The 12,089-nt window shown below is 39.5% G+C and overlaps 1 protein-coding gene across 3 annotated transcripts in view; it reads left to right on the top strand.

Annotated features, from left to right (window-relative positions):
- Nucleotides 1–12,089, top strand: part of LOC150082205 (inactive dipeptidyl peptidase 10-like) — a 362,607-nt gene that overhangs the window by 284,327 nt on the left and 66,191 nt on the right. For all 3 annotated transcript variants that reach the window (XM_090379166.1, XM_090379165.1, XM_090379167.1), the window contains 4 exons: nt 1,407–1,459; nt 7,094–7,172; nt 8,531–8,657; nt 10,590–10,759. In XM_090379166.1, the coding sequence (XP_090235292.1) occupies nt 1,407–1,459; nt 7,094–7,172; nt 8,531–8,657; nt 10,590–10,759 (429 nt within the window). The remainder of the gene's footprint in view (nt 1–1,406; nt 1,460–7,093; nt 7,173–8,530; nt 8,658–10,589; nt 10,760–12,089) is intronic.

Genomic DNA, 12,089 nt, shown 5'->3' with positions numbered 1-12,089 from the left:
CACCTCTGATCACTGAATTATGACCACCTACTAAATACCGTGTTGGGCAGCTGTTCGCACGGATATCAGCCGCTATTCATCTCTAGTCATTGACTCCACTAGATGTCCATAGTCATCTCAGCCTGCAAGGCTTTCCACGGTGTCGGAATAAATGACGGTTCCGTGTCTATACGCCTCACTTCCCATTCCAAAACATCTTACAAGTGTTCAATTCGATTGAGGTCAGGCGAATTTGGGAGCCAATCAAGATGGCTGCTATCTTCACTGTATTCCTCGGACCACTTGTGCACAGTGAGGAGCCTGATCACACTGTGCATAATCGCCTTTTCTGTCCCGGAAAAAATGCAACATGGCAGGGTGCACATTGTCTCCTAAGAGCTGCCAGTAGACCTCACCAATGAAAAGTTCATCCATGTGTGCACCACGGATCCTAGTTCTTGCCAGAAAAATATGTCTCATATTAAGCAACGATCGCCACCTACCTGGATAGTGGCCATCATGCACGATGTGGCCATGGATGGACCCATGTTGCTTGCGCTACACACGAAGGCGTCCGTTGGCGTGTTGCACCAGGTATTTGGTCTTATCCGATCTACACACTCGTTTCCAGTCTTCCAGTGTCCAACCAGCGTGTTGTTAACACCACAGCATTCGCCTGCGACGACGATCAGCGGTGAGGAGAGGGTGTCTCTTGGGTCGTCTGCTGTGGAATCCAATACGTCTGAATATAAAATAAATAAATTTTCTGTTTATATTCCAGGACGACCAAACGGTCAGAGGAGTTCACAAGATGGAGATGGAGAGAATACAAGAAACAGCACCGTATTCAGCAGTCACGGGCTTGAACCCTGGTCACTCAAGGCACGTGTACTTATGCACCCGCGCGCCTGACCACTAGGCTACGGCGGCGCATCGTTTGGGATGCCGTTCTTGCATTTTCCATATTGTATTGCGATGTCAGCTGTCGCACAGTGACCTGCCGTTGAGCTGGTACAACGCGCTGCACCTTTCGCTCCTTGCTTAATCCTTTAGTTTTTTCCGGAGGAGGTGGTTTGATCCGTTCGACACCATTCTTTGTACACCTTAGCCACAGTGGACCGTGTGCAACTGACAAGTCTTGTCGTTTCCGATATGGAAGCACCTGACGCACGTGCTTTCTCACAGTCATGCCCTTTTGAAACTCCGTGATATCTTTACCACGTCTCATAACTGCTACTTTATCACTTTGACTTGCACGACCAGATGCAAATTACCACTGCTCTGTTGTACGAAGCTGTTCGGCTTTTTATGCTGCGAGCTATCCGGCATAAGTCCATTATGGATGAGGTGGTCAGAGTTTAGTGATCACTGAGTATTTTATATATATTAATGCTTTCCTTTGAATTCATCCTTTGTTTTATTTTCAGGTTTTTACTCATTCTTTTACGGCAAAATATAAGATATACATCGTCAAAAAGGAGTAAGTAACCATCAAGTATTTTATCTTTATCTGTTGATTGCTTGGATATTAAGGTTTACTCTTAAATATGTATCGTAATGATGATATCAGTGCTTCTCTTTTCAAATACTCTCTCTCTCTCTCGTAAATGTTATTTTAAGTGGATTGGAAAGATATTTAATTTTTTTCTATTTTGGAAACATCTTGCATGTTTGTTCCATTTTAGCCAATCTTTCCGGCCACATTATATAAACAGCTACGATCGATCGAATTCTTGCAGCTCTGGAATTTAAAAAAAAAAAAAATGTGCAAAAGCTTGAAAGAAGTATAGATTAATGCGGTGTAATGGTTGATTAATCTGGCTCTGATAAATTTGCCTTAAAATTTGTCTTTAATAATATTTGTAATCGCTGTGGAAGAATTGCATATACAATTGACAATGGAAAACAGTAGTCTAATTGTGTTGTTTTTTTCTAATTCTAAGATGGATTGCAAGGTGGCTGCAGGGCCGAAGGCAGAGGGATGTGATTAATGAATATTCTTCAGATTAATGTAACGTCGGAAGTGGTGTCCCCAAAGGATCTGGTCTTGAACCACTGTTTCTGATTTTCATAAACGACATCGCCGAAGGGCGTGGTGTGAGAATGTGCAGACGACGTAAAGATTGGGAGAGTCATTAGCATTTTAGCATTAGCATTAGTAGAGGCATTTGATGCAAGAAAGCAAGCTTATGCAGCATCAGCCAAAAAAAAAAAAAAAAAACCCACTTCCACTTCACCCCTCTGTTCGTTCAAAATACCTGTCCAGCTGAGCCTTAAACTTATTTAGGCTATCAACCTCCACCACAAGGGATGGCAGTCTGTTCCACCAACCAACCACCCGCTGGCTAAAGGCAAATTTCCGCACGTCTATCCTACATCTGTCTTTCCTCAATTTGAATTTATGCCCTCTCAGGTGATTTTTCTGAGCTAGAGGAAGAATCCCATCAGCATTGAGCATGCTTAAACCATTCAAGCCTTTATACACCTCTATCAGATCACCTCGCTGGTGCCTAGTCTCCAGACACTGTAATTTGCAAAACTTAAGCCTTTCTTCGTAAGAGCACCCCTTTGTTCCATTCACTAATCTTGTTTCCCTTCTCTGTACTCGTTCCAGCAGCTCTACATCCTTCTTGAAATGAGGCCTCCAGACCTGTATACAGTACTCTAGGTGTGGCCTGACCATTGCCTTATACAATGGAATAATCACCGCCTTATCCCTGCTGGAAAATTCCTGTATATCATTGACAATACTCCATGAGCTACTCTTGCAGCCCGTCTGCACTGCTCAGAGAACTTCATATCTGCCTGCACAATCACCCCCAAGTCCCTTTCATTCTCTACCACTGTCAGTGTAGTACCACAGAGTTGATACGTTGCTCTGGGGTTGCTGTTTCCCATGTGCAGTACTTTACATTTGTCAATGTTAAACTTCATTTGCCACCTCTCAGCCCATCTGCTCAACCTTTCCAGATCCTGTTGCAGCAGCATAGTGTCAGTAGTGTCCTTGACAACCCTGCCAACCTTTGTATCATCTGCAAACTTGGACATTAAGCTTGATATACCATCATCAATATCATTTATAAATACAGAAAACAATAATGGACCCAACACTGAGCCCTGAGGGACTCCACTAATAACATTAGTCCACGATGAGCAGTGTCCATTGATTACCACTCTCTGTCTTCTCCCCCTCAACCACCCCTTTATCCATAGCAGCAATTTGCCTCCAATGTCTCACTGCTCCAATTTGTGTAGCAGTCTTCCATGTGCAACAGTATCAAAAGCCTTTCTAAGATCCAAGTATATAATATCAAAGTTATTCCCTGCATCCAGTTCTTTTGTGACTGCATCATAGTATCCAATCAAGTTGGTCAGGCAAGACTTCCCCTTAACAAAACCATGCTGTGTCTGAGCTATAACTGAAGTCTTGTCTAAATGATCCTGCAGTGCTTCTTTAACCAGTGCCTCCATTAATTTTCCTGGAACAGAAGTTAAGCTCACAGGTCTATAATTACTTGTGTCAGCCTTTGATCCTCCTTTGTGAATTGGGGTCACATTTGCACATTTCCAGTCTATGGGTACCTCCCCTGAGTCCAAGGAAGCTCTCATAATTATGGCTAAGGGTTTGCTTACTTCCTTTGCTGCCTCCTTTAATATAACTGGATAGATCCCATCCACCCCGGGTGCCTTTCTTGTGTTTATCTTCAACAGTTTCTCCTCCACTTTACTCCCAGTTATTTCAAGATTCTGTAGCTTACTGCTAGAGTTGAATACACCTCTGGTATTCCCCTTGCTGAATAACTCCTCATGTGTGAATGTCGATGCAAAATATTCATTTAGTTTGTTAGCTACCTGAGCAGGATCTTCAACAGTTGACCCATCAATATCAAGTGGACCAATCTGATTCATCCCCTTCCTTCTAGAGTTTACATAAGTAAAGAACCCTTTGCTGTTTTTCTTTGCATCCCTTGCCAAGGATTTCTCGTAATCTGCCTTCGCCTGCCTAACCTCCTTTGTAACTTGGTTGCATATCAACTTGTATCTATCATAGGCTTCTGTGTCATGTGTTAATTTGTAAGTATCCCATGCATTTTTCTTCTCTGCCGTATGCCTCATTAGTTCATCTGACATCCATTTTGGCCTAAACCTTGAACAATATTTCTTAGTTGGCATGTAAAGCCTAGTAGCTTCCAAGATAAGTTCTTTGAATGCTTCCCATTTTGAATTTGCTGTTGGTAACATCATCAGTTGGTCCCACTGTATAGAATTTAAATACTGTCTCAGTCCATCGTAGTCGCCTTTACGGAAGCAATAACCCTTCCCTTTACCCCTAATGGTAGTTACCTCTTTCAGTAAATCCCACTTCAGCACACTGTGATCACTGCCACCTAGTGGTTCATTTATCTGCAGATTCTTAATGCATGAAGAATCACTGCTGATAATCAAATCAAGAGTATTACTCCCTCTAGTTGCCTCCCGAACATGCTGATGTAGAAAACAATCATCCAATAAATCCACAAAAGCCCTGCTAGTGTGTGAGTAACCAGCCCCCAAATTCCAGTCAATATCTGGGAAATTAAAATCTCCCATTATAAGACTCTCTGATTTACTGGCCCACTCTATTTCCCTGTACAGTTCCTTATTATACTCATCAGAGTCATTAGGCCTATAGCACACTCCTACTCTCAATTTTGATCTCCCAATGCTTATGTCACACCAAACTGACTCAACACTGCACTGTCCAGCGATGTCGACTGGCTTCACTTCCTTGGTTTTTATGTGTTTCTTAACTAATAGCATAACCCCTCCCCCCTTCCTATCCTGTCTATCCTTTCTGTAGACGTTGTACTCCCCAAATTGCAGTTCTGCATCCCTTATATCTGTGTGACACCACGTCTCTGATATCCCAAGAATATCTGCCTTTGATGTTTTGAGCAATACCTCAAATTCATCAAATTTATTTACTAAACTCCTAGCATTGGTGTACACGCAAGTATACCTGCACCTGTTTCTATTCTTAGCTACCCTAACACAACCCATGTGTTTACTTGTACCGCAATGGCTCCCAGCAGTCTCTGAAATACCATGCATCTTGTTTTTCAGGCTTCTGCTCATTCTAATAGAAGCAGTGCAAGAATCTCTTTCACCTCTGCCAGTGGCTACTGTCAATCTATTGGTCTTTGTCTCCCCCCAAGCTAGCAGTTTTCCGACCCACCTAACACTGCCTCGATAGCATCAGCAAATATTCTTGCACCCTTTCTATTTAAGTGTATCCCATCCCTGTAGAAGCAATCTCTCCTGTTAACAAGTACAGTCCAGGCTGAAAAAAATTCTACCCCTTGAGCCTTGCACAGTCTTTCCAGGGCCGAATTGATCGACAAGGCTCTCATCATATACTCCCTCCTATCGTGTCTGGGCAGAATTGCAGACACTTTCAAATTCAACCCTAATTCTCGGCTTTTGTTCAACAGTGACCTGTACTTGTTAAGTAATTCTTCCGGTCTCCTACTCTTAATATTATTAGTGCCAACGTGTACAACTATATCACCTTTTGTGCCCTTAAAAGATGATATTCGCTCTACAATGTCATCAACCTTTGCCCCTGGCCGTTAATGATCATTGTCAAGCAGCACTCCTTCAAGATGGGCAGAATACTTGCGGCTATGTTTTAATTCAGCAAAATGCAAGGTCTTACACTTGGGAAACAGCAACCACAAAATAACTTACCCACTTGGTGGGGTTGAATTAAAAGCCGTAGAGGAAGAAAGGGATCTAGGAATTACGATACGGGCAGATATGAAGTTTTCTGAGCAGTAAACAAGCAGCCAGGAAAATTCATGGTGTCCTTGATTATTTATCGAACGCTATCGTGTAGAGATAGGGAGGCCATAATCCCACTGCATAAACCAATTTTAAGACCGCATTTGAAATAGTGTGTCCAAGAATGGAAATGTCATCTGAAAAAAAAAAAGGGTATTGATCTCCTTGAAAGGGAGGGTCTAAAGACGGACAACTCGTGTGGAGGAGTCAGCAGATGGGCAGCCGCACAGGGAAAGACTTCGATTATGTGGACTACAGAGCTTGGAAACCAGACACCTTACAGGGGCCCTGACTGAGGTTTATAAGGCTCTGAGAGAGATTAGTAAAACGAATGAATGCAGAATTTTCACTGTTATAAAGAATTCCAGAACTAGGAACTATAAATTGAAATTACAGGGGAAGAGATTTGGACTAAATTGTAGGAAGTTTTCTTTTAGCCAGCGAGTTGTTGATTACTGGAACGAGTTACCTGCATAGGTAGTTGAGGATGACAGTTTGAAGAAATTCAGAGGTCAACTGAATGGCAACTTACATGACCGGGGAAGCGCATTTTTGGTATATATTTTTTTTAACTGCTTTTTCTTTTCTTTTTTTTTTTTCTTTTTTTTTTTTTTTTTGGCCGGTGCATAAAAGCCTGTGGCTTCTTTGCACTATATGGCTAATACTAATACTGAACCATCAGTAAATTTATTTGGAAATATAAATTATATCATCATATTCATTTTTGAAATACTACGAAATCAAAGTTATTACCTGATACACTTTACCCGCCTCAATTTCATCCAAATATTCGATTTCGGTTTTTTTTTTTTTTTGTTTGTTTTTTTAAAGATTAACAGAGAGAGAGAGAGAGAGAGAGAGAGATACCAATACGTCGAATTGAAACGAATTGCTGATTTTAAATAAATGCGACCTCCCCAAGTTCACTTTTTACATTTCCAGTGCTATTTATAGACCCCCAGTTTCTTTACCAATCGTTTGCGTCTCACTAGAGAGCACTGAGGTAGTAAAATCCCATGGTTCTGAGTATATCGGCGCTCTCTAGTGAGAAAATTTAAAAATGCTTAATTTTCTGAATACTGATAATTTTTGGAGAGTAGACTGCGTAAATTCCTATTCTTTTAATTGTCCGTGTAATTGCTGAATGAATGTAAAAGGGATTGAATTGCCTCTTAGCAAATCGTGTTCTGAAGTTATATTCGTATATAGGGATCATGTTTTATTTGTAATATCTATAGACGACATGTGTATTAGTTGTGTGATCAGGATACTTACATTACTTTTTTCCCCTTAGCCGCGTTGTTCCCTTCCTTTCTGACATGCGAAACACAGATCTCCAGTACGTGATGTGGGGTCCTAAAGGAAGCCAAGTGGTACGTGTACTTTTTACTCTTCATGATCACTGGTGTTTAGTATCTGAAATTAATGATAGTCTCTAAAGAAATGATTAACTAAGAGTCGATAAATATTAGTTTATAATATCTGGTATCATACTTATTTTACTGTAATATTAAGATTGCTTATTTTGCAAATGGAATGGCTTTCGTAGTGGAGTTGAATTTTACGGAAAAATCGTGATTTTGGAACTATTTAATTGAGAATTAAAAAAAAAAAAAAAAAAAAGAGAGACACCCTCGGAGGTTTGACATGAGATTTTACAAAATATGTTCTGTGTTTTATCATGCATAAATAAATGTTAGGAGTTTACAATAGCTACCATAGTTCTCAAAATGCCGTCATACTCAACAAAACAAGAAAGGCTTATTGCTAAAACCATTTTTTTAAAATTCTGTGGTAGTTACAAAGAAATCATCAGAGATTTTCAAGGCCGGAATATTTCTTCGCGAAACTCTTATTAATTTAGTCATAAAGTATAAAAAAATGCATTCTTAGAAAGAACTTGAGAATGATTCTGCACAGATTCGTCAAAAACTGTAGATTGTCATTTCTATGAATACCATTTATTGACGTTTGGAAATACGTCTTCAGGACGTATTTCAGTGGAAATACGTATTCAGTTATGCGTAGAATACCGCTACGAATTCTGCATATGTTGTTGTTGTTTTGGTTTTTAGGAGCATTAGAAACTAAGGCCATATTGCTTCGAAATTCTGCATATAACTGAATTATCCTTAATTCCTGGAGGTCTTATCAAGCAACCATTGGACATTCCAAATTACGAAATAATCAGATACCAACAGGATAAATGAAGCAGCAAACAATATCACAAGTATGCGAATGGGTGAAAAATTCGTGGTAGTTAGAAAATACGAGACAGTAGCCATCTATCAAGAAATTTGGAATCAGCAGTGCCCTTGATGGCACTTAAGATGTTACTCTATGAAGAACGCCAACGTTCTGACCGTAATGACGAGTGTTACAGTAACGCAGACAAGTTTTTTGTCATTTTACGATGAGAAGTTCGTTCTAAACTAAAATTTTGATTAGTGAATGTCTTCTGACTGGTGAATGTGTTTCAGATATGTGCAACAAATTTTTTCCCAAAATTTTCCTGAAATGTAGATTCATCTTATCATCAGTAAAATACGGTAAATATTTTTTCTTAAAAATCTCGACTTTTCTGTAAATTGTATTCCTCAGTAAACGTTTCTATTAAAATGGTTAGCATTCTTGCTGATCAAACCAGTAATGAAGCTGTAGGAGATAAAGAAAAATATATAATGCTTTTCTGTTTGTCTTTTATGTCTCATCTCATTCATCCTGTTTACAGGTGTACGTCTACAATAATAACATCTATTACATAGCAGATTATATACCAGCTGTAAAATCGCGACCTCTTGTTCAGACAGGAAAAGAAGGGATTATTTTTAATGGTGTTCCAGACTGGATATACGAAGGTAAATAAACTGTTCTTTCCTACTAAAGCTGCTCTCCTCGTATGATTGTGTGTTTCTTATTATCAGATGGACAGCATTAATTTTTTTAAATAAATATGAGTAATATTAATTAAATGTTATTGTATTAGATAGACAAGTCCGTTTACTTTTTAAATACAGTGATTGCGAACTTTTGAACGACGCTAACTTTTGCAAGGGGGATAGCTTCTCCTTTATCATTTCGTTACAGTCCTTGCTTTCGATATTTTGCAAACTTTTTCTGTAGACAGAATGAGATGCAGATTGTTCACTGGGGATCTGTCCAACAAGTCAACCTGTAGCGCGACTGTCACTTTACTGGTGATGGATGTCAGAGCGAACTATGTCTCCGTGAAATAAGTTAAATATCTGAGACTTTTAAACTTCTTTCATGTTTCTAAATGTGTCTGAAGTACTCGCATTTATATCGCATTTTATCCGTTATTCTTTAGAACTACAAAAATTGATCAGATGTGATCATTTTTAAACTGATATTAGCATCCGTAAAAACCTCTACATATGCTATTATTTGCTATTACTGGACTGATAATGTTGTAGCCTATGATCCAACCTTTCCTCCTCTAGAAATAAAAATTTACAAAAATATACCTGTCGATATTTCTTCTCAGTATTTCCGTATCTGACTTAATTTCTCCTTCGTTCTCTCTCCTGTTTTCTTTTTTATTTAACAACCAGTGGTACACCTTTAGGTAACGGCCTCCGTAGCCGAGTGGGCAGGAGCGGGATGCAATAGTACATGCCCTGAGTAGACTGGGGTTCTAGCCCCTGACTGCTAAATATGGTCGATCTGCCAACCCGCACTGGACCAGCGTGGCAGATTATGGTCCATATCCCTCAACATGAACCGTTGAGGAGGCTTCCATCCTCCAGTGGATTGATAATGGCTACAGTTTTAGTACACTTCTGAAATACCGAATAGATTAGTCTGGAACTTCGAACCATGGGGTTTATTTTCTTCTGTTCCCTGGCCATCTAATGACTTAGATTGGTGGATCGGTCTCACAACAAATTATGTCCAGTGCTTCCCTATACAGAAATCATGGCATTTAACGCATAATACGATACTTCCGAGCGTGATTTCGCGAATATCATAAATTATTACCGTGCTTTATTTACTAGGAAATTTTCATGATAAATCCTGCTGGCTTTTCCCATACCAAGTGATAGCATTTGGTTGATACGGATTCAGCTGTCACATGCACTTAGTGGCCATTTTATTAGGTAAATCTACCCAATAGCAAGTAGTCCACACCTTTAGGCCTCAAAATAGCATGGATTCGTTAGTGGTACTCTCATTTTCCTGGAACCAGTTCTACACATTTCTGTCCTTGTGACAGGGCGCATTATCCAGTTAGAAGAACCCATTCGCAGATGGATATACCCTCTACCCCACGTTCAAAATCACTTAAATCTTTCGTCCTGCCTATTCTCGTACTAAATTGCACATACGAGTATGCATCAACCCTACATATCTGCCCGCCTACTTCTTATCGCACAGTATGGACATGATGCTGTTACTAAAGGAGTGCCTCATTTTGTGAAATAAGTATGTGTATCTAATAAAGTGGCACTCGGTGTACGTAAATCATTAAATAAAACTAGAGTCATTGATTACGTAGTCAGTTTTGCTGCCCGTTATGTACTGTGTTATAATTACTTCGCATTCTCATCAAAATAAATAAAATTTTCTTTATACTTCAGGACGGCCACATAGGGTCAGAGGAGGTCTCAGGTATTTGCAATTTTCGAGAGTTTTTGTTCCGATGTCATTCACATCCATTAACATAGAATACCCTGTGTGTATCTTAAAATTAGGTTTGCGTGTCGTGGGTTCGCCATCACTGATCTCATACCAGTGGCCGCAGACTAAGCTTATTTTCATTTCATTTTCAGAGGAAATTCTGTTTTCGAACAGCGCAATGTGGTGGTCTGAGGACGGTACTAAGCTTTGTTTTGCATCTTTCAACGACAGCTCAGTTGATGTAATGACATATTCTTGGTATGGAAATTATGATGAAAGCACCAATGTCTATCCACAAACTATACGTTTGCGTTATCCGAAGGTAAGATTTTTTCGTTGTTCCTGTATTTTTTGATTAAGAACAATGCGACAATAATTTTCTCAGAATTATTCTTTTCTTTTAACCAGTTTCCTTAAACATTTTTCCTTTAGTGAAGCTAGCTCTACATTAAAATTGCAGATGCGTACAGCAGATGTTCTTTTACAAGAGAAATAAGCCGAAAATAGTGTGAATTCTCGGAATTTATTCGGTATAAGTTTTTTTTTTTTTTTTTTCCTGGAAAAATGTGTAATCGGAGTTAATACGGGATAACCGCCGAATTTGATAATTTGGAATTCTTTGAACGGACGGACGGATAATAAGAAGCGACTTCACATTTTAGAAGTATTATTTAGTCATGCATAAACGCTTTTCACAAATTGTTTGCAAATAGCCAGTTGAGCTTGCATTGAAGAGTGAACATAGAGGGGTGGAGGGGATACAATGCAAAAGCCGTTTCAATAGTGTCCTGTTTTTTCCCCCATCTGGAAACTCTAGTTTTTCATCCTGCAAAACTAGTGCATTTAACACATATATTCTAAAACTAGTAGTTTCCAACCTGTATGCCGCGAATATAGCATTTTCCAACTTCAAGTGGTGATTCGAGTGTTGTTATAGGGTTTTAGTTGCATCAGCGACTTAGACCGTATTGCATCCTATATATTATGTCTGAAATTGCATGTGTGAAATTAACGAAACATTCGAAATTCCTGGAGAAAAAACCATCGCCTAACTTCGCTTGAGACCGACTAATCGACTAAGTTTGTTGAATAAACTGATGATAATAATAATAATAACTCAGCCACGTTAATGAAAAAAAAATGCATAAAAATTCCTCGTGTCATTAATGAGATTCGAACTCAGGTTTATCACCCGGTGTGGTGAGGACGGTGATTATATCCACTGTTGCTACTGCCAGGATATGATTGTATCCACTGTTGCTACTGCCAGGATATGATTGTATCCACTGTTGCTACTGCCAGGATATGATTGTATCCACTGTTTCTATCGCCAGGGTACTTTGTTCCGACCGCTCTTGAGAAATCTCTTAGGCCACCCACACAGTAGGCAGCCTAAGAGGCTTCTGTGAAAAGCATTGGGCATTCCAGCAAAATTCTGCTCCAGCCCATAAAGAAAACTACCCAGCAGTGGCATGATATGTTAAATAAAGAAATAAAGAATCCAGTTGTCTCTATTATGACGAATAATTATTATAAAAATGTCTGTTACCGATTCTTTACAAGAGACTCGTCATCTGTTGAACTAAGTAGTGGCTCGCAAACAACATTCTTGAATTCTTCACGACCTAGATTAAATTGGCCTTCTAGAAGCT

The sequence above is a fragment of the Mastigoproctus giganteus genome, chromosome 8 (genome assembly GCF_048544385.1).
Source record: "Mastigoproctus giganteus isolate SK-2022 chromosome 8, ASM4854438v1, whole genome shotgun sequence".
Lineage (NCBI taxonomy): Eukaryota > Metazoa > Arthropoda > Arachnida > Uropygi > Thelyphonidae > Mastigoproctus > Mastigoproctus giganteus.
The sequence above is the reverse complement of the archived record's forward strand: the minus strand, read 5'-3'. Positions and strand labels throughout refer to the sequence as shown.